Genomic DNA, 20,188 nt, shown 5'->3' on the forward strand with positions numbered 1-20,188 from the left:
TTGCCTGCTCTACTCTTTGAATAAAGTCTCCCTTTCCGTCCTGACGAGGGTCGGAGGAATTTTTCTGCAACGTGGCCAGTGGTGCCCAGCGAGGCAGGCGGCAGGGTCCAGAAAAGCCGTGCTGTGCTCAGCCCCTGGGGCCCGGCTGGCCGCTGCCACGGCGTGCCACGGGCTGTCCCACGGACTCTGTGGTGCCCTTGGGGCCCAGGGCAGCGTCTGGCGCCTGGCAGACACTCAGTAAGTGAGAATAAGTGAAAAGCCCAAACGCCAAAAAGACAGACAGAAAGGCAAAGTTAGAACTAATTTGCTTCTGAGCTCCTTGGCGTCCAAACTGCTGACGGTGAACAGCAGTGAAAGCGGAGGTCAGTGCCACATGTGATTCATTAGGCCCCTGTTTTGTCCCCCTTCCCAACTACCCAGCTGGGCCCGGTCCCTCTAGGACGGCAAACAGGTGGCAGCACTGAGGACGAAGGGAGTTAACGATGATCATAGTTAACAGGCCGTCCTTACTACGTGCCTCAGCTCTTTATCTACTTTTCCCGACTGAATCCTCACGCCGGCTCTGTGAGCTGGGGATTATCTTTACCCCCATTGTACAGATGAGAAAACCGGCCCAGAGAGGGGACGTGGCTTCCCAGGGACCAGTCATAGGAGAATGTGGGTTCCCACCCAAACCAGACGGGGTTTCGTGCGTGAATGTGTGTACGCGGGTCTGTGCGCGTGTGGGTGTGCGCCATGTACGTGAGTACGGGACCCGCGCCTGGACCGACGCCTGCAGGGAACACAGGGTGGCACTCGCGGTGTGACCTGGGGGTGCCTCGCACGCTCCTTGCTGCAGGCTGTGCTAACGGAGCCCCGCTCTCAGACAAGCGGTGCGGTGAGGGAGCAGGCTTGCACGGGCGGGGATGAATTTAGAGGGAGTGAGTGTAAATTAAGAGTCTGTCACAAAAATTCAGGGGAGAGGGGCGCCCGGGTGGCTCAGTCGGTGAAGCGTCCGACTTCGGCTCAGGTCATGATCTCACAGTTGGTGAGTTCGAGCCCCGTGTTGGGCTCTGTGCTGACAGTGCAGAGCCTGCTTGGGATTCTCTCTCTCTCTCTCTCTCTCTCTGCCCCTCCCCACCTACCCTGCTGGTGCGCACGTGAGTGCTCTCAAAATAAACTTAAAAAAAAAATTATACAAGAAACGAAATGCTTCTTAAATTTCCATATCGGAGCCACGGCAGCGGGGTCCAACTTCAGGTAAGGCAGAGCACTGATGGGGGGCGAGGACAGAGACATGAAGGGACAGGGCCGCCGGGGCCTCGGCCGCCTCTCCTGGGAACAGCTTCTGGCTCCCCTCGCGGGCAGGAAGTTAAGACGAATCACAGAAAATTAGGCCAAACGGCACGGCCTGTTTCTATGGAGACGTCAGTGATGCCACACACGCTCCCCGGATCCCACAGGACGCGGGGCTTCCGGAGCCGGCCCCGCCCGGGCCCGAGCGGGCGTACCCGTGAGCCCGGCTCCCGCAGAGGCCGACCGTCCACGGCGCCCTTCCGCTGCCCGACCGCGGTCTCTGCACCCGCCCTGAGGATGCCGCGGGCCGGAGCCCTGCCCCCGAAGAAGCGCAGCCTGGAGCCCAACCCGCCGGAGAAGGGCGTGCTGCTCCTGCGGAGCGTGGCCGGCCACGGCAGCTGCGGGTGGCGAGGCCTCAGCAAGCCGGCTCGGGCCCTCAGCCGCTTCTGCGGGGAGACGGTACGGGGTCCCGGCGGGCGGACGGCCTGCTTCTGCCCCTCGACCGAAGGCCTCCAGATACGCTCCGCCGATGGCCCCAGAAGGGCAGATTCTGGGGGGTGCAGAGCCCGTGAGCGAGGAGGCACCGTCCGCCTTGAGCCTTCCTCAGAGGGGTCTCCAGGAGGAGCCAACGGGGAGAGGAGAGGATGGGGGGGAGGGGAGGCACAGCCGGCAGGTCCCTGAATGTACCTCAGGCTCCAGGAGACCAGAGAGCCAACCCGGGGTCCCCAAGGACTCCCCAGGCGGATGCCGCCGGTGTCTCCAGCCGGTGCACACGCTGTCCTGAAGCTCGCGGTGCTCGGGGAGAGGGGCAGGCGGCTTCCAGGGTCTCCTCTCTCAGTGTCTCGTTGTCCCCACTCCGCCAGGACGGACGGACGCAAGACGCCAGCGCCGAGGACACCAGCTTCACGGCCGAACTGGAGGCGCTGAGAAAGGTGTTCCTCGCGCGGCCTCACTGCCCTCGGTTCAGCACCAGGGCCACGTCCATGTGTCCTCACGGTGAGAGCCACCGACCGGGGGCTCCCGCGTGAAACCGCCTCCTTCCCCCATGGAGTCGGGCGGCCTTCCCTGCTGGCACATGTCAGCCAGAGCGGCGGCCCGCGGTGGCTGTGCGCGGTGGCCGCGGTTGCCGCTGCTGCCGAAACTCCTGCTGTGTGGGCAGGAGCCCCAGCTGGAACCAGCAGCAGAGGCAGAGGCCGGAGGGGTGGGAGGAGTGGGAGGAGGGAAGGGTGGGAGGAGGAGGGGTGGGAGGAGGAGGGAAGGGTGGGAGGTGGAGGGGTGGGAGGAGGGAAGGGTGGGAGGAGGAGGGGTGGGAGGAGGGAGGGGTGGGAGGAGGAGGGATGGGAGGAGGGAAGGGTGGGAGGTGGAGGGGTGGGAGGTGGAGGGGTGGGAGGTGGAGGGGTGGGAGGTGGAGGGGTTGGAGGAGGAGGAGTGGGAGGAGGAAGGGTGGGAGGAGGAAGGGTGGGCGGAGGGAGGGGAGGAGGGAGGGAGGGGAGGAGGGAGGGAAGGTAAAGCCTCCTTTCTTTTCCCTCGTCTCCTTCAGCGGACTTAATACGCTTGGGGGAGAGGGGAGAATGTTGAAAATTCTGGAAGCTGCCAAAAAGGGGTCATAAGGCCAAAGACAGGAACAAACCCCTGTGAGGAGCCCGACAGCCGCCTGGTGGTGCCGCGCCCCGTTCTGACCCGGGAGATCCGGAGGCTTTGAGAGGGCAGCCGGGCACCCCGTGGTCACCAAGGGCCACTGGCCAGGCCAGGCAGCACCCCATACCCCTCAGGTCCCAGCCTGCACTGGGCCCACGTGCCCACACATGACGTTGTCCGTAGGGACAGGGCAATGGAGGCTTAGTGCTATGGCCGGGAACCGGAGTCTTGTTTGTGTCTGAGGTGGGGGCCCCACCAGCTCCCCTTGTCAGGCCTGGAACCTCAGCAGCCTGTGCTCCCGGTCCTGGACTTGTGGGCTGGGCTGGCCGGGACGGCTGGGGGACCACACTGCGTCCTGCCTGCTGCTCGTGGCGCGAACCGTGACAGCTCGGGGGTAGCCGGGTCTGCCCTTCGGGATAGAGGGGCTTCTCAGACACCATGAAGCTGAGCCTTTTTTCCAGGAGATGCGGGGTCCTTCCGGGGAGGGGTGCCTCCACTTGGAGAGACTCAGCTGCACCTGCTGCTCTGGGCCGGCACGCCAACGCGGGCAGGAGGACGGAACCGTGTCTCCGTTCAGTCCCAGGGTTCCCGCGGGTCCCCTGACACGGCACCTTTAATCCCACCTGAGGTTTACAAAGAAATGGAAGCGTGGCCCCTGCCCTGGGGGTCGTGGAAGGTGTAGCCTTAGCGGCCATCAGCCGGCGTCTTGAACCCCCTGCAGGTTCAGCCATCTCAGCCGAGTTATCCGAGGAGTTGCGCGTGGCACTCGATTCCTGGAAGGCGACCCAGGACCCGTTCTCCAGCCAGCAGGTGGACGGTGAGGGCAGGGCCGGCTGCCACCGGCGTCCTCTCCTCATCACGCCAGCCCCGAGGCCTCTGCCTGCACCTGCCCCTGGCCCCTGCTCTCCCCAGGCCTCCCTGATCCTGCCCCGTGGGGACCACCTGCCTGGCTCTGTGTCTCTGACACAGGGTGCGTCCCTCCTTGAGTAGAACACACTGTTCCCACACACGAATATACTTTCTTTCCTTTATCCAAAGACGATCTCTGCACGCAGAGGTCTCCTTTGTCTGAACGCCAGGAAACCCCTCACAAATGTCTGGGCCACCTGGCGCACCGCGGCATCAGCATGACCCCTGCTGTCCTGGCCCCCAGGCCCCGGGAATCTCGAAGGGCTGCTTTCACCATTTCCCTCCCTTTCTTCAACACACACATGGGCAGGTGGGGAAGGACGGACGAGGGTGGTCACAAGTAGGGGTGTGGTGAGCCCGGCCGGGCAGTGAAGGGTTTCTGGGGGGGGACACGATCATGGAAAGCGCCGGGGCCGCTCAGCATGGGACTAGTCTGACTGCCCCCTGCTTCTCGACAGGGCGCCTCCTTCCCTTTAGTAAGAGCGCCTGTGAGTTCAACTACTTGAGGACAAGCGAATCCCGGATGATAAGCCCGGTCCCCAGCAGCCCAGTCCTGGCGCACAGCCAGCTGAGAAAGCGCGTGCCCTGGTACATCTCCGTCATCCACGAGAAGGTACGGCCGTGTGCGGAGCCCTGGGCACAGACCCTGAGCCGCAGGCCCCAGCTCCGCATCCCGCTGGAGAGGAGGGCCGCGGCCACCCCGGGGGCTCTCGTCCCTGGATCCGGTCAGCTGTTCAGGCAGGTCCCCAGACGCGGCCGAAGCTGACCCCCAGCTCCCTCTTCCGGTTCCGTGAATCAGACGTTTCCAAACCCTGCAGCCCCCATGCGCCTTCACCCCAGCGGGCAGCGGGTTAAGCTGGCGTGGGTCCCGCCCCCTGGCATGCAGCTCGCCCCACGAGTCATGACCTCAACCATTCACATGCCTTTGACCCGATATTTCCACTTGGGAGGATGTATTCTTAAAGATTAACAACCAGCTCGGTGTGCAAAGATCTACCTACGAGTTGATTTGTTGGGATTTGATTCTCTGCATCCTTGTTTGTGACAGAGAACGGCCAGTAATTCACCTGTCTGGTAATTCTCTTGTTTGCTTTTGGTGTCAGAGTAAGTCTGGCCTCGAAACAAACCACCAAGCGGTGCCCGGGTGGCTCAGTCGGTTAAGCGCCTGACTCTGGATCTCGGCTCAGAGCGTGATCTCACGGTTCATGGGTTTGAACCCTGCATCGGGCTCCATGCTGACAATGCCGAGCCTGCTTGGGATTCTCTCTCTCTCTCTCTCTCTCTCTCTTTCAAAATAAATAATAAACTTAAAAAGTTTTTTTAAAAACCATCGAAAAGTTGGGAGGCATTTTCTCCCTTCCGTTCTCTATTCTCTGGAAGGGTCTACACGAGATTGGTGAAGAATTCATCACTGAGGACTCCTGCAGAGTCCTCAGAGAGAAGGTTCTACAAATAATGAAGTCACTTCCTTGAAAGATATTCAGAGTTCCTTCTCCCTCTTGTTTCAGTTTGGGGAAGCGATGTTTTTTGTTTTTTGTTTTTTGTTTTTTTTTTAGAAATGTGTCTGTTTCATGTAAATTTTCAAATTTATTGGCCTAGTCCTGTACAGGATGGTGTTTTATTACCCCTCTAATTTCTGCAGAGAGAAAGCATGCCTCTTTTCCATTCCTGATGGTGCTAACTCCTGCCCTCTCTCTTTCTCTCCATCTGTCCTGCTAGGTGTTTATCAACGTTAATAGTCTTTCCTTAGAACCTGCTTCTGTAGTTGTCTTAAAGCTGGTGAAGCTTTCATGGCCGTCATGGAAATGAGCACACAAAATGTTGAGTAGCTGGTGGGCACACAAAACCCTGAGGGTGTGGGTCCATGGGTCTTCGTGTTACCTTTGATTCCCGAAACTCTGCCTCGACATTTTCTGATAGGTTTCACAACTTTGAAAGTGTTGATATCCTGGGACCACTTTGGGGAAAGCCTGAGGCTCTAATTAGCTAGAGCCACACAGATCTGTGTAAAAGAATGTTCTTTGCAACATGGTGTTCTTATGCAAACAGCGGGAAGGGGTATTACCAGCTGGCGGATGTGAACGGGCCTGGGGAAGGGCTCAGGCTTGGCTGCCTCCAGGAGCTCGGAAGGTGTCCTTAGGGCTGTCTTTCCCTCACCGCCTGGTCTGAACTGGCTGAGGTGATGCTTCATCACTGGAGGGAGGCCAGAGAGCCACCTGCAGCCACAAGCCCCCAGTCGCACCGAACATCCTCTTTCCAGTTTGGGACACATGCGTGGGTCTCGATCACTATGGCAGGGGAAAGAGGTGCGATTTTGACAGTCATTTTAACGTAATTGTATAAGCAGTTCCGCATTCCTACAGATCCCCCCGCCCCCGCCTTGCTGCTGGCTCCGCCCCCTCTCCCCTCCCCACCCTCCCAGATCCTCGTCCACCCTCTCCTCTGCCACAGCCTCAGCTCTTCTCTGAAGCCCTGAGGTGGATGGCTAGCCCGTTGGTTCCCTGCGGGCCCCAGTCGGTGCGCGTGGGGCTCGGAATCCGTGCCCTCCGTGGCCTCGGCCTCACCCTACAAATCTCCACATGTCTTGATGTTGATCATTGTTCCGTTTCAAACTTCTAACCTCCTTGGCGCATCTGCTTCTTTGACTCGTGGGCCCCGTGGAAGCCTGGCACTTAAATCCCAAACATCTGGAGGGCTTCCTAGCTGCCTCCTTTTCCTCCGGCACCTGTGCCTGGACCACCTCCCTCCGGCCTCAGCTCAGATCTGCTGGTGGCAAGTCCTCCGGTTTCCGTTTGTCCAAAAACATCTGTATCGTGTCTCCGACTCTGAGGAACTGGGGGCACCGAGATTTTGAGCACAGAAGGTGGAGGGGCAGAGGGCGGGGCTCTCTGACAAGGCCCCAGGGCGGGGGTGGGTGGCTGGGGCCAGGCCTGAAGGGCAGGTACCAGGAGCCCACCCCCCCCCCCAGGCAAGGATTTGGGACCTGCCCTTAGGCAGGGGTGGCTGGGATTTCAGGGTGCCTGAACGGCAGGCCTGCCCTTCCTGGGCTCAGAGCTGCCGGTGGGACAGGCGCCCCGAGAGGGTGGGCCCGGGAGGGGCTCGAGCGGCACATGGGGGCCACCTGCGCTTCTGTGCAGGATCACTGCCTGCGCACGCTGGGGGAGGAGGTGCAGCGCCTGTCCCAGCTGGAGGCCCTGCTTCGGAAGAAAGACGAGGAGGTCTCGGCCCTCCAGGAGGAGAGGGAGGCCTTGAAGAAGCAGCTGAAATTCCTCCTCCAAAGCACAAGCCAAGAGATACTGGTATGTCAGGGCATGGGGTGAGCAGGGGGTCTGAGCCACGAGCTCTGCCGCCAAGGGTCCAAAGCTCCGGGTAGCCCTCGGGCCCCCCCGCAAGTGCCCCGTCGTCCCGGAAGCCTGCCACGTCCTGGTGGGGGCAGGGGCTCCGCGTACAGACCCCTGTGCTGTGCTGCCCGCTTGCTTGGTCCCTGGGGCGGGCGGTGTGTCTGTCTGGACTCCGCTTCCTTCCCGTAAGATGAGGGCCGGATCCTCCGAGATCCTGAAGGATGGAAGGAGCCCTGAAGGTGGCGTCCGGGGCTGAGACATGGACCCGGTGGGCGTGGCGGCTCAGTTGAGCCAGGTCTGTTCTGCCTGCAGGACGTTCAGTGTCCTTGCCTATAAAGCCGTTGGGGGGGGGGGGGTACGGTGCTGCCCCTTCCCAGGTCTGAACAGAGGGCTGAACCAGGCAGGTGCCGGTAGGGCCCGGGGAAGCAGTCGCCTGCTTCCTAAAACTTGATTTCTTTCATTCCTGAGGATACAGCCCAGCATTATGCTGGGGGCACACATGAGGCGGGGGCGGGGACCCCCGAGATGCCACCAGAGAGAGCTGGACCAGACGCCGATGGCACGGTGCCAGCAGGCAGGGGCAGCAGGAATCTCCGGGGGCCTGGGGGCGTCAGCCTGCCTTCCCTGCTCCCCAGCCCCCCACCCCCCCGGGGGCGCTTAGAGAGCTGTGAGCCACAGGAAACTTGGGCCTGCTCACGTGCAGGCCACCGCCCCCCTTCTCAGCAACACAGCACCCTTGGCAGGAGGACACTGGCTCCCCTCCCTCCCCTGCGACTTGGAGAGGCTGCTGTCCCCTTCCAGAAGGACAGGTCTCACCCCCCGGGGGAGCCGAGGCTCACGCAGGCGTCTTACAGGAGCAGCCCTCAGAGTCTGCACCAAAGCCCTTGGGGAAGCTGAGCGTCCTGAGAACCTTCTTCAGAGACGAGGAGGAGTTGCAGCACAGAAGGCAGGTGCGGGCCTGTTGGGAAACGGGGGGGTGGGGGTGGGAGGCCTGACCCCGGGCCACATCTGCAGGGCAGCCGGGCGGGGCCCAGGCCACGGTGTCCCACCCCTAGCTCTCACCTGCTGGCCTTTCCCCAGTCGTAGGCCCTCAGACACACCTGGGGGGAACAGGTGCAGGGTGGCGGGACTCCAGCCCCCCCTGCCCCGGGGGGTGCCAGGGTCTCCGAGGGGACGAGGCTGACCCTGCCCCGGCTGGGGGGCCGCGGCCCCACGCCCAGTGCACTCCTGCCCGGCGTGCCTTCCGTGTCCCAGCCGCGGGACGAGTGTTCCGCGACCCACAGGGGCAAGGACCTGGAAGTGGATGGCGGCCAAGAAGACGAGGCAGGAGAAGCAGAGGGCGGAACGGGCAGCGGGGAGGCCGCGCCCGAGGAGGGGGTTGAGGTGGAGGTGGCCCAGCTGGAGGAGGAGGAGGTGCAGGGGGCCGAGGCTCAGTCTAAGAGAAGTTCGAGCTCCCTGGAAGAGGCCTTCGAGCGGGAGCTGGTGGCCCAGCTGGAGGAGTACGAGCAGGTGATCTGGGAGCTCCAGGACGAGCTGCAGGTGACCAGGACCAGATACTCGCTCGCGACAGGTGCGGCCCCGGGGCCTGGGAGCCTCGGGTGGGGTTGGGGGGGAGCCCAGGGGACCGAGGCCCACGGGGCGGGAGGCCACCACCCTCAGCCCGGCTTCTCAGGCCCCTGCTCTCTCTCCTCTCCTCCGCGGCGCCCACGCAGGAGCCATCGCGTCCTTACAACGCCTAGTGGGTTACCAGGAGTCCCGGCTGCGGCAGGTGCACACGGAGAGCGAGGCCCTGCAGAGGGAGCTTCGGGAGCGGGAGGACCAGCTACGCGCCATGTCCAGCAAGGTGGCCGCGCCCCTGTCACCCTGGCACTGGGAGCCGGGAGCCCGGGCAGCCCCGCACCGTCCACCCCGGGCCGCTCGGCTCCGGGCCACTTCCCAGGACCCCCCGCCCCGCGTCCACCCGCCCCTAGCTGAGCACCGTGTTTGCTCGAAGTTTTTCACACTCACAGCGTAAAGAATCAAGGAGTCCCACAGGCTCGTCGCCCCAGTAGGTGTGTCCACCCTCCTCCCCCTCACGCGCCCCTCCCCCGCGGCGACCTCTCTCCACTCTTCCTTAGGAAGCGCTCTGCAGGTTCCCGGACGGCATGCTTCCAACGCCCATTCTGGAACTTTCTGCATCATCACATCATCTATTGCTTCCTCCTTCCTCCCCTGCCTGGGGTCCCCAACGCAGGGAGGCCCGCCTCCCGCCGGTGTCCCCCACCCAGGACCCCCAGGGGGGTGGGGGTGGGGGCACGTTGTCAGCAGCACACGCCCGCCTGGGGCTGAAACACGGGCTTCCGGAATGAGGATTAAGGTCCACTCTCTCTTCTGACCTACTCCCGCGTCTTCATGGGCGCGCATCCTGCAGCGATCTTTTGATAAAAAAACGAGTATGTGTAAACTGGGGGGACACCGCACTCCGCGAACGGCCTGCTTCTACTTGGCGGCAGAGTGTGGCCGGGACGGCGCCTTCCGTCAGTGTGTCCCCGCCTCTCGCTCGCCCGGGCCCAGGCCAGGTGGCCGCGGTGCCGTCCTGGTCCCCGGTGCCCTGAAAGCTGGCGGACTTGTGCCATCGCGGCCCGTTCACCGTCCTGGGCTCTCCGGGACCAACCGGGAACGCGTATCCTGTGGTTCTGGAAGCTCACGTTTATCTCGGTTTTTCATTTCCTCCTCTTGTCTCTCGAACCTTCCGTCCTCCTGGCGTCCCTAGACCTGGTTCCCCCTCCTCTTCCGTCTCCTGGTCCGTCTGCCGTGCTTTCCTCGTTCTCCGCACTTTCTCCGCAGCCTCCTCCCTCCTGCCTTTGTCACACTGACGCTTCCCCGATCCGCCTTGTTCTCCTAACGTCCTCGTATCTTCTTTACCTCAAGATCGGTGGCGGGTCTGACCTCGCGCAACACTCCTGGCTGCCGGGCTTAATTGCTGCAACATCCCTCTCTCTCCTGCAGGTGTCCTGTGTCCCTCCGCCTCGGTCTCTGTCGTTCGCGAGAGAGCTTTGCTCCAGCGTCAGGGCCGAGCGGAGTGGCCACGCGGTGCTCATTTTGTGCTTCACGCACAAGGGCACACGGGCCCCCCGTCAGCCCAGCGTTCAAGGTCGTCTCGTTAGGGCTTTCCTCTTAATTTGCTCAGATTGCTCCGGAATCTGGCACCTGGGAGGGTTTCTTGCCTGTGATGTGAAGGCCCAGCTGCTGGTGTCGCGGGAGGCCCAGGGGGTGGGGGGGAGCCCACATCTGGAGCCTGGGGCCGCCACCCCCACACTGAGCCTGGCACCTCCCCCGCCGGAGCCCCTCTGCCAAACCCCGGCCCCCAGCCTCCCGCCAGGCGGACGAGGGGCAGGCTCCTCGCCGCTCAAGGTTGGGGACCGGTCTGCCACTCCGTTCCTGAGATAGTCACCACCGACCCCCACCCCACAGGAGCCTCTACACCCAGAAGCAGCCGCACCTCCAACTCCTGAGCCTGGGGGACTCCGGGAGGGAGCTGGGCTCGTCAGCTTTCCCCGCCGCTGGCTCAGCACCCGTCCTCCTTGGCTCTGCCCAGCTCCCTGTGTGTTTGCAGGCCCCCCGTCCTTCTCCCTGCCCTTGGCAGGGGTCCTGCGGCTTCTGCGGCACTGAGGCTCGGGCAGACGGGTGGACACCGGTGTCCCGCCCGTCCTCCCGTTCCCTGAGCCAACCCCCCTTCTGCCTTCCAGTTCTCCAACCTCAGGGAAGACAAGAAACACGAAGAGATGATGGGCCTCATGGAGAAGGACAACTTTCTCCTCCGCCAGGTGACCGCCAGGCGTGGTTAAACGGTCAGCCAGATCTTGCTGTTTTTGCTGTAAGTCCTGACGCCGTGTGGGGGACACGAGCCGCGAACCCCCTTCGCAGTCAGTCGGGGGCCCCCCTCCGTCAGGCGGCACCCCCATCAGCAGTGGCTGGAACGCAGGTGCACACAGAGGCTCCTCGCCACTGCTGGCTCCACATCTGGCTTGAACTCGGTGACGCCGGCCGTCTTGGGGGGACAAAGGGGCGGGGAACACGGGCGACCCTACTCCCCCGTCCTCCCTCCCCCCCCCCGCCCCCGCAGCAAGTGACGGAGCTGCAGAGCAGACTCGCCAAGCAGGAACACGTCGTCTCGGAGCTGGAGGCCAAGGTCAGCCAGCTGCAGGACCAGGTGAGCCAGAAGGAGGGCCAGCTGCAGAGACAGAAGTGGCTGCAGGAGGAGATGGGGAGCAGGAACGAGATGATCCAGCAGGCGGAGCTGCAGGCCCGCGTGGCCCTGGAGAGCGCGCAGTCCCGGGTAGGCCCCGCGTGCAGAGCCAGGGCGCCCCGGCCTGGGGAGCTCAGGGAGTGAGCAGGGGCTCAGGCTCTTCCCCCCTCGTATCCCGGCCCCCCTGGCGCAGAGTTGTGCTCCAGAAATGGTGGTGGAGACAGCAGAGGTGTGAGGGGCCTTGCACACTTCGGCCCCGAGGCGGGGGCAGCCTCGCCCGCTTCGTGGATGGAGTCGCTGCCTTGGCTCGTGCTGGGAGTGGGCACCAGGGCTTGGCCGGCCAGGAAGGGGGGCTCTGCGGTCAGGGGGTATGCTAGTAACGCCACCATCTCCTCGCAAGCTACGGGGTGCTTGCCATGGGTCCGACACCGTTCTAAGCAGCTCGCTGAAGTCTTCTAACCTCGTGCACAAAGCTACAAGCAGGTATTCTCAGCGTCCTCACTGTGTACGTAAAGGCACCTGCAGCAGGGGAGGTTAAGTAATGCGTCTGAGCCCCCAGGGCTGCGCAGGGGTGGTGCTGGGATTTGAAGAGCAGGATCCCATATCGGAGCCCCTACGTGGGACGGGACGTGAGCAGAGGCACAGAGGGAGGCCGAGGTGCCCTCTGCTATGAGGGACCTCCCCCCCCCCCCAGGCGGGAAAGGAAACCGGCGGAAGAGCTGACTTGATTTAGAATCCGAAAAGCGGCAAAGGGAAAGGTCCTCTCTCTTTCCCACCCAGAGTGCCTGTGGCCACCCAGGTGCGCCCAACTCCCCGTGGGGGGCCAGCCTCCTGCTGGGCGGCTCTGAGGGCATCACCGAGGCCCCCCCCCCCACACCTGCTATCTTTCATCAAGTGGTGTCCCACCCAGCTGGAGCGTTAGCGGGGTGCTGGGTGCTGGGGTCTCAAGTCTGTCTAGTAGGGCCTGGAGCGCTGTGCTGAGAGGGTGAGCCTAGGCCTGGGGTTGGCAGGAAGGGGTGCCAGGACCTGCCAGTGATGCCTGAGACAGCCCGGGCGTGGGGCACTGTGGCCGGACACCCCCAGCTGACGGCCACCTCCAGTAGAGAGGGCGAGACCCCCACACCAGTGCGGTGCCAGCTCCGAGCTGGCATCGGTCCACACTGGAAAACATGGGAGCCCCCCCCATCCCCCGCCCAAGGTCCCGGGGCTCCTAACATCCCCTCTGTCCCGGAGCCAAAGTGGACCCTCCTGCAGCCTCTTCAGGCTGGTTCCCCTTTGGCCCTCCTGCTCTGTCGGGGCTTCCGGACGCGGAAGCCGAGGAGCTGCTAGCGTGCCGCCGCCAGAACTCGGGGGGCCCTGTCTGAGGGCTTGTGGGGTACAGGCGGGCGGAGGCGGGCTGGGGCCCTGCACGTGCACAGCCAGGCCGATGGCAGCGAGACCAGACAGCCTGAGCCCCGTCCTCGTCAACACCCGGTTAATGCCCTGTCAGCGGCTAGTTACCGCCAGCAGCACGAGGCAAGGAGGGAGGGACCCCCGAGTGCCCCCTCCAATGCTAACAGGGAGGGGCTGACAGGCTCGCAGGGCGCCCTGGGGTCGGGAGGGGGTTGCGCCAGTTCCCTAGGGGAAGGGGGTGGCCCGGTGGGGGGTTGTTCAGAGCTCTGGTACCCCCCCCCTTTTAAAACCATTTCTTTTTCAATTAAAAAGGAAAAAAAAGCAGTAGAAACTCTTAAAGCCTTGGTGTCAGGACCCCCTGGGCCTGGGTTTGGATCCGGCCCCTTGTAGCTCCCGGGCAGACCAGCCGGCCTCTCCCGACCTCTTCCAGGTTCTGAGGCTGTGAAAAGCGAGGGCACGTCTACCTTCTGAAAAGCTTCAAGCCGGGGTGGTGACTCCCCCGCTCCTTCCCTTTGCTCACAGCTCGAAAGACTAAGAAACAACATCATCCAGGCCACCTTCAGCACCCCCGGGATCAAGTCCTTGGCCACTGAGATCTCTGACAATGACATTCTGGAGGCCTTGCAGGTACATTTGGCGCTGGGCTGCCTCCTTGTCCCCGAGGCCGCGTCTCCGGGCGGGAGCTGACTAATTTGCAGCCAGACGCGGAGGGGAGAAGCCAGTATGGATGCCACGGACCCCCGTTCTGGTTCTGTGTCACTGTTCGCCGTCACCCGGGGATCATGCTTACTCTCTGCTCAGGCAGAGGGGGACCGGACCCCCCGAAAGGGTGGCGATGTTGTACGGCTGGTGAGGCCAGCCGCTCTCGGCCTTCGGTGACCCCCAGCAGCAAGTCCGCGGGGGATGCACGGGGGCGGGGGGCCGAGCTGCTGGAGTCCTGGAGGTTCCCCCGCAGCAGGGACCCTGGCCCACCCAGCCTCTTCAGAGATGCTTCTCAGCACCTCGGCGTGGCCTCAGCTGGGATAGTCATCTGTTCAGGCAGGACCCTGGCACAGACCCCCTCCCTGGCCTTGGCCCGCGCTGTCATCTTGCTGACCCCAAACAGAGGCCTCACAGGGGCACGGTGGTGCAGGGAACATGGTGCAGACTTTGGGGCCGGCAGGGGTCAGTCACCACCCCTGTGGCCCTCGGCTGAGAAGCTGTGGCCGGGTCACTTGAGTTCAGAGCCACGGAGTTTCCCTCTGCACGTGGGAGACAGCGCGTCTGCCTCGGGGTGTGGTGGGGAGAGGGCCCTGGGAGCCGAGCCCCTGACCCAAACGCGCTCTGTGCGGCCCCGTGTGCTGCTCACAGGGGCTGCTTCGGTCCCCATGCCGCAAGCCTCCCACGGCAGGGCGCTTGCCACCAGGGCCTGTCCCCTTCCAGCGCCCCGCGTTTCCCTGAGACCTGATTTCTTTCCTCTGCGCCGTGGGGGTGGGGCCGCGGCCAGTGGCGATCCCGCAGGGTGGCAAAGGTCTCAGGGGAGGGGTCCTTGCATGAGGACCTGGGAGGAGGCCTCTGCAGCCTGGCTACCGTTGCTGGGGGAGAGGGAGAGGGAGGGGGCAGAGAAGAAAAGGGGGAGGAGAGGGAGAGAGAGGGAGGGGAGAGAGAGGGAGGGAAGGGTCCTCGGTACCACCCAGTAGTCAGGGAAGAATCCTTTCCCCTGCCGGTGTCGGACACAAAGGACACAAAACAGTGACCGGTGGTGAAGCAGGAGAGGTGAGGGAGGGGGCAGGACAGAAGGGCCTGGAGGGACAGGCTCCGTGGCCTCTGAGGTCTCTCGGTCGGGGGCTGCTGGAGATTCGCAGGGGACCTAGTGCTGCTTCAGGGGAGAGTGACCGCGGCCCGAGGCCCGTGGGGGGAGGGGCTCTCTTCCCCACTCCGAGTTCTGTGGGCTTCATCTCCGGGGGCCTGACCAGCAGCGGTGGGAGCGTTTTTTGCACAGAAGTTCGCAAGTGCTGCAAGACCACAGCTTTTCCCCCTGGAGAGCTGGTGTCAGTGCTCGGAGCTCCGTGCAGGCCCTGCTGCCGGCTGCCCTTGGTGGGGGGGGGGGGGTGGTGGTGGAGGAGCAGCGGCGCCCCCGCAGCCTCGGCCTGTGCTCCTCCCCAGAGGATCATCTCTGAGCGAGCCGACTACTACAATCAGCTGAAACAGAAAGGCATCAGGATGCCTCCCCTGCACCAGTCGGAGGCCCCTTCCTCCCAGAGCAAGTCCAAGAAGCTGGCCTCCAAGTAGAGCCCGCCTGCCCACGCGCCCCCCGCCCCCCCAGACGCTGGGCCCCAGCTCGCGGGGCCATCGTGTGTGGCCCGGTCTTCTGGCTTTAGAATTAAACCCTGTCCTTGGCCATGGGCTCAGCTTCTCTTTCCCTCCGGGACTCGTGGGGGCTCGGGTTCCATCCGCAGCCCCGATCTGCATCCCTGGCTCCTTCCTGGGGAGACCCCCACACGGAGCAAGGGCCCCCTCCAGAGGCCCCGGGCTTTGAAGGCCTGAGCCTGGGTGCCTATCGGCTCCTTCAGTTGGGCCCACGGGGGGCCACCTCCGAAATGGGGGCTTCCCTGGCTGGGGCGACCCCTTTGGAAGAGGGTGGATGGAGGCCGTTTTTCCTGCTGCTGTTCCTTTCCATCACTCTGCGGGAGGGACAGCTCCAGGCGGCCGGCCAGGCACCTCTGTCTGCGTCCTGCGCACCGCAGGCTTCGGGCACATAAACAGGCGCTGAATGAAGGAACCCGTCAGGCGCGGCTGTGCTCTCCGCCCGCACCTGTGCGCGCAGCCAGACCCGCCTCGCCCAGGGCGCGAACTGGAGGGACCAGCGGGGAGTTCCGCAGCGCCCCCCCACCCCACCCCTGCAGGCCGCCTCAACTCTCGGATCAGACCCAGGCGCGTCCGGAGCCTCCGGGCCCCGCTTCTGCGACCGAGCCCGTCCCTGCGCGGTCTTGGTGGAGGACCCCCGCTCTCACGCCTGGGACCCCCCCAGGGCCCAGCGACTCCTTCGGCCTCTCTCCCCAGCCGCCCCTCGAGCCTGACAGCTCCTCTCCCTCGCAGCGCCCCTTCCCAGCGTGCCCTCGCCCCTGCTACGCCCTCCCTCACACGCTTCTCTTTCCCGCGGTCTCCTCTCCCCTGCGGGCCCTCTCGCCCCCGCCGCACCTACCGCCTTCCTTCCCTGCAGTTCGCACGCCCTCCGGCGGCGCCCCCCGGAGCACCTGCGGCCTGGGCTCGGCTTCCCGGCTCGCTTCGCCCCTAGCCCCGCCCCTAGCCCCGCCCCTGACCCCGCCCCAGGCCCCGCTCCTCCCGGCCGGCTACACGTCTGCGCTGCTCGGAGGCCCGGGGGCCGAGGGGCCCGTGGGACACGCGTCGGGGCGCAGCTTCCTGGTGCGGGCGGACCGCGGAGGTGGACCTGGCCGCGGCCCCCCTGGCCTGTGAGCGTCGCCCAGGAGAGCGGAATTGCGGGGTAGGAGGCGGGGGAGGGTCTGGTCCGGCCAAGCGACCCCCTCTCCCCGCCCCGGCCCAACCCGTGGAGGGACGGCCACGAGCCGGAAAGGGCCATCTGGTTCCTGCTGGCCGCCCCGGGACACCCCAGGGCTCCTCCTTTCCCTCCCCGGCTCCTCGCAGAGCCGGTCCTCTACACTTTATTTTCTGTGGGTTTTTTCCCCCCTATTTTTCAGGTTGGAGGCATAGGCCGCACCTCGGACCTTGACCTGTGGCCTGGGAGGAGGTGAGATCTACTGGCCAGGCTCTGACCACCTGACCACCTTCCTGGGCGCCTGAGTCTGGGTTTCCTCGCCAGGACTCTCCCTTTGTAAGTTGTGGGCTCCTCGGGGGTGCTTTGGGAGCGAAGGGGTCTAAGGTATGCGGTGGTACCCGCGAGGGCCCCCAGCTTGGCTGGTGGCTCTGGGCAGCACAGCCCCAGGCTCTTGCTACAGGGCGGGACCTTCCAGTGGGGGGCTGGAGAGTGAGGCCCTCAGGAGCCCAGCTCTGGGCACTTCACTGGCTTCTAGGGGCTTTGTCCAGTCAGGGCAGCTTGAAAGCCACAGTCTCCCATCAGTTGGGAATGCTTTCTGGTGCACACGACGGGAATTCCTTGTCCCAGGCTTGAACAGGTGTGGGTTGAGTCTTCTCACACAAAGAAGCCCACAGGTGGGTAATGGGTGTGGATTTGGAGACCCCCACCCTGTAAGGGCTGGTGCTGCGTGGATATCCGGTAGCAGAATGGCTGCTGCAGCTCCGGCCATCACTGCAGGGCGGCCAGAAAGAAGCCGCTGCTATTTCTCTCGTGAGAGCAAAAACTCTGCAGCTCCTGCTACGCCCAGCGGCCAAGGTATTAAGCTTGAATTAGCCCCCGGCTGTCATTTAGGGCAGCACCTTGCTGCCTGGAACCGGCTAAGGATTGTGCCCCCAGGTGGAAGAAGGTGGACGTTAGGTAGACAGCTAACAGAGGCGGCCCAGTAGCCCCTTTCCCAGACCCACCTGGGAAAGCGGAACCCACACTCAGTGCACGCTTGGCCTCCCTTGGGCCTGAGAACGGCCACTGACCCGAGTGGCTGTCACCAAGCAGGTGGCTCCCGCCTGAGAGACAGGCCTTGAGGCTCCGAGATGGGCTCCCTCCCTTCCTCCCGCTGGCCTGGGACCCGGGAGGCACGTCAGGAGTTTAAGAACTGCTGGGTTTCAGCAGTGTCTGGGTGGGCCTCTTGCCGTTCAGGGGCCCGCTGTGCCTTTAAGCCCCTCCCCAAGTGTCCGTGGGAGGGGGTCCCGGGAAGAGAGGCGCCTGGACTCCCCCCCCCCCCCCCAGGCCCCAGCTTCTCCCCCAGGCGGTGTCGGGGGAGGGGCTGCAAGTCGAGCAGGCCAGAGGACACAGGACAGGGCCGCCGGCCTGCCCCGGCCAGCCAGCCAGCCTGTACCAGCCGCCGCCCCGTCCCTGTCCTTCCCCGCCTCCGGGGAAGCTCTGGGGCCTGATCTGTCGGGAACGGGGAGGGGGGCAGCAGTTATCCGCCCAAGGACCCGCCGCGTCCAGTCTCCAGGGCCCAGCAGCTGTCCCGGAGGCCCCCGCGAGGGCCTGGCCTGGGTGGAGGCAGCCTCTCACATTCCTGAGGGTAGGGTTTGGCGGATTTGCAGCCTCCCTGGGTTGGATTCCCGCTTTGCCGGCTCCCATGTGACCCTGGCAAGTGGCTTGACCACTTGGCGTCGGTTCACCTGCTGAGCCAGGTGAGAAGGTTCCGGTGCCCGCCCCCTCAGCCCGCCCCTCCCCCCTCAGCCTGCGCCCCGCCCCCTCGGCGCCCCCACCCCCTCCCGCCCCCTCAGCCCCCCTCCCCATCCCCTCAGCCCCTCCCCTGCCCCTCTGGCCGTAGCCCGGGCAGCATGCAGACCCAGCAGAGTGGCGTCCAGTACAGCAGGTGGGATGACAGCAGCCGGGACGAAGTCCACGTGGCTGCCGTGTCCAGCACGGAGGAGGCCTCAAGCTGGGCGAGGTGAGGGCTGGGGGGAGGAGCCCCGCCCGCTGGGTCACGCCCTCCGCCTCCTTGTCTCCGCCTGTCGGCAGAGTGCCAGGCCCTCCTCCTTCGGGGCCCACTGCCCCCCCCTTCCCCCCCCCCTCCCCGCCCAGCCCCCGCAGCCCACTCGGGCTCACGTGCTGGCGGTTCCCTCTCCAGGATCTCCCGGAAGCTGTGCTCAGGCAAGCTGGGCATCGCCCTGAAGGTGCTGGGCGGAGTGGCCCTCTTCTGGGCCGTCTTCATCCTGGGCTACGTCACCGGCTACTACGTGCACAAGTGCAAATAAGGCTTCCCAGCATGCACGCATGTGCCCGGGGACGCGGGCCCGGGCGGACACCCCTGTACACCAGAATCCCCTTTGCATGCACAGACCCTCATGTACACGGATCCTCGTATACACCAGGTTTCCTCCACGTGCATAGACTCGCCGCCCCCCCCACAGACCCCACTGTGCAGCAGTCACTGGCCATCCAGGGGCACGCAGAGGAACAGGCACACAGGTCCTCGATGACATATACACATGCCTCGCACAGGCAGCCAGCCAGGGGCACACGTGGCCGGGAGACTCGGCCCAGTCTGAGCTGGGACCACAGGACACACCCTCTGGGTCCTCCCTGAGCGGGCGCTGTATGGGGCTGGGGGTGCCTGGGTGGGCCTCCGGGCCCTCTTGTTTTGTAAGGATGGCTCTGGGGGAGGCGGGGCTATGTATGTCCCCCTGCCCACCCCCCTCCCCGGGCTGAGACCCCATCCTGGAAGTCGATCCTGGGCAGGGTGGGGAGCGGGAGCCACCCTCAAGTGTTGTCTGCGGTGGGGTGGGCATAGTTGCTCCGGGGCTTGGAGCCAGCAGGAAGGCCGCTGCCCCCGCCATGCCCAGGGCGGATGGGAACCTGTGCACCGATGCAGTCATTAAAAATCTGTTGCATGAAGGTTGGGTGAGGGCCTCTCCCACGGGGGCCCCCCAGGCGCCTGCCCACGTGAGGCCAGCTGGAGGCCCTCGGACAACAGTGGGAGGCTTCTGGGAAGGGCCCGTCCACTTGGCTCTGGGACCCCGTGTGTGTGTCGGCTGCGCCCTCTGGTGGGAAGCGAGCCTGGGGGTCGGCCTGAGGGCTGGCAGGTGGCGGGACGTCTTCCTGCCTCGCGCAACCGACCGTGGACAAGGCCTCGAGGCTCAGGCTGCCCCTGCCTGCCCAGTGGATTCCCGAGACCTGCCCTCCTGGGCCTGTGCTCACCCCCACCTACTTGCCGCAAGCTCACATCTCTGGCCCCGCAGACCTTTTGTGGTAGAAACACAAAGTTAGGAGAGTGCTTCTTCTCCAAGGACTGAGGGCTGGAGATGAAGGACACTGTCCTTGTGGGGCCTGAGGTTGAAGGCCATGTGGCAAGCCTGCGTGTCCGAGGCCGAGCTGGAGGGGAAGGGCAGAGACCCCCCCCCCCCCCGCAAAGACTGGCCTGCCCATCGGGCAGGGCTGCACCCAGGTGATCCCAGCCAGGCCCTGTCCACCAGGAAAGCGGAGCACCTGGTGGGGTCTGTCCTGGGCGGGGGTCTCCAAGCAGCGATGCTTCAGTAGCGATCGGCTGCGGGCTGGGGGCAAGGAGAGCTGGTTAGGGGACAGCGGCAGAGGGTCTGGTCCAGTCAGCCCCCCATCTCTGGGCCTCAGCACCTGTCTCCGAAAGACCCCACCTCCCAGCCCTGTTTGGGCTTCCACACTGCAGGCCCACGTCTGTCCAGCCCAACTTTGGTGCCCCAGCTGGAGCCACCACAGGGTGGGCACTGGGTGGGTGGGGCTCAGTTGGGCTGCATGGCCTCCGTGGACTCCAGGAGGTTGGCACTCTGTTCCTGAGGTGCAGGGGCTGGGCCTCCCCGAGGCTGGGTGTAGCCGCTGCCG

The 20,188-nt window shown here is 64.6% G+C and overlaps 2 protein-coding genes and 1 long non-coding RNA gene across 7 annotated transcripts; 2 read left to right on the forward strand and 1 right to left on the reverse strand.

The window, feature by feature from the left end:
• Positions 1-735: 735 nt before the first annotated feature.
• On the forward strand, positions 736-15,319 carry CCDC27 (coiled-coil domain containing 27). Its single transcript, XM_030327296.1, has 13 exons — positions 736-741; positions 1,348-1,734; positions 2,139-2,271; positions 3,635-3,730; positions 4,281-4,435; positions 6,960-7,121; positions 8,018-8,113; positions 8,418-8,733; positions 8,876-9,006; positions 10,892-10,969; positions 11,269-11,481; positions 13,306-13,410; positions 14,929-15,319. Exons 1-13 carry the CDS (start codon positions 736-738, stop codon positions 15,052-15,054), a joined length of 2,004 nt encoding a protein of 667 aa, XP_030183156.1. The 3' UTR covers positions 15,055-15,319.
• On the reverse strand, positions 5,826-6,631 carry LOC115521961. The gene is made up of 2 exons (XR_003971217.1): positions 6,443-6,631; positions 5,826-6,110 (listed from the first exon to the last, which is right to left on the reverse strand). It is a non-coding gene; the product is annotated as an uncharacterized LOC115521961 (long non-coding RNA).
• An 856-nt stretch (positions 15,320-16,175) lies between the features above and the next one.
• On the forward strand, positions 16,176-19,228 carry SMIM1 (small integral membrane protein 1 (Vel blood group)). Of its 5 annotated transcripts, XM_030325438.1 has the most exons (5): positions 16,182-16,267; positions 16,482-16,615; positions 17,057-17,134; positions 18,162-18,281; positions 18,462-19,228. In XM_030325438.1, exons 4-5 carry the CDS (start codon positions 18,172-18,174, stop codon positions 18,586-18,588), a joined length of 237 nt encoding a protein of 78 aa, XP_030181298.1. In that variant the 5' UTR covers positions 16,182-16,267; positions 16,482-16,615; positions 17,057-17,134; positions 18,162-18,171; the 3' UTR covers positions 18,589-19,228. The 5 variants fall into 5 exon arrangements, with proteins under 5 accessions (XP_030181296.1, XP_030181299.1, XP_030181298.1 ...); XM_030325436.1 differs by lacking the exon at positions 17,057-17,134 and having other exon boundaries at positions 16,176-16,235; XM_030325439.1 differs by lacking the exon at positions 17,057-17,134 and having other exon boundaries at positions 16,181-16,267; positions 18,136-18,281.
• Positions 19,229-20,188: the final 960 nt, after the last annotated feature.

The sequence above is a fragment of the Lynx canadensis genome, chromosome C1, assembly GCF_007474595.2.
Source record: "Lynx canadensis isolate LIC74 chromosome C1, mLynCan4.pri.v2, whole genome shotgun sequence".
NCBI lineage: Eukaryota > Metazoa > Chordata > Mammalia > Carnivora > Felidae > Lynx > Lynx canadensis.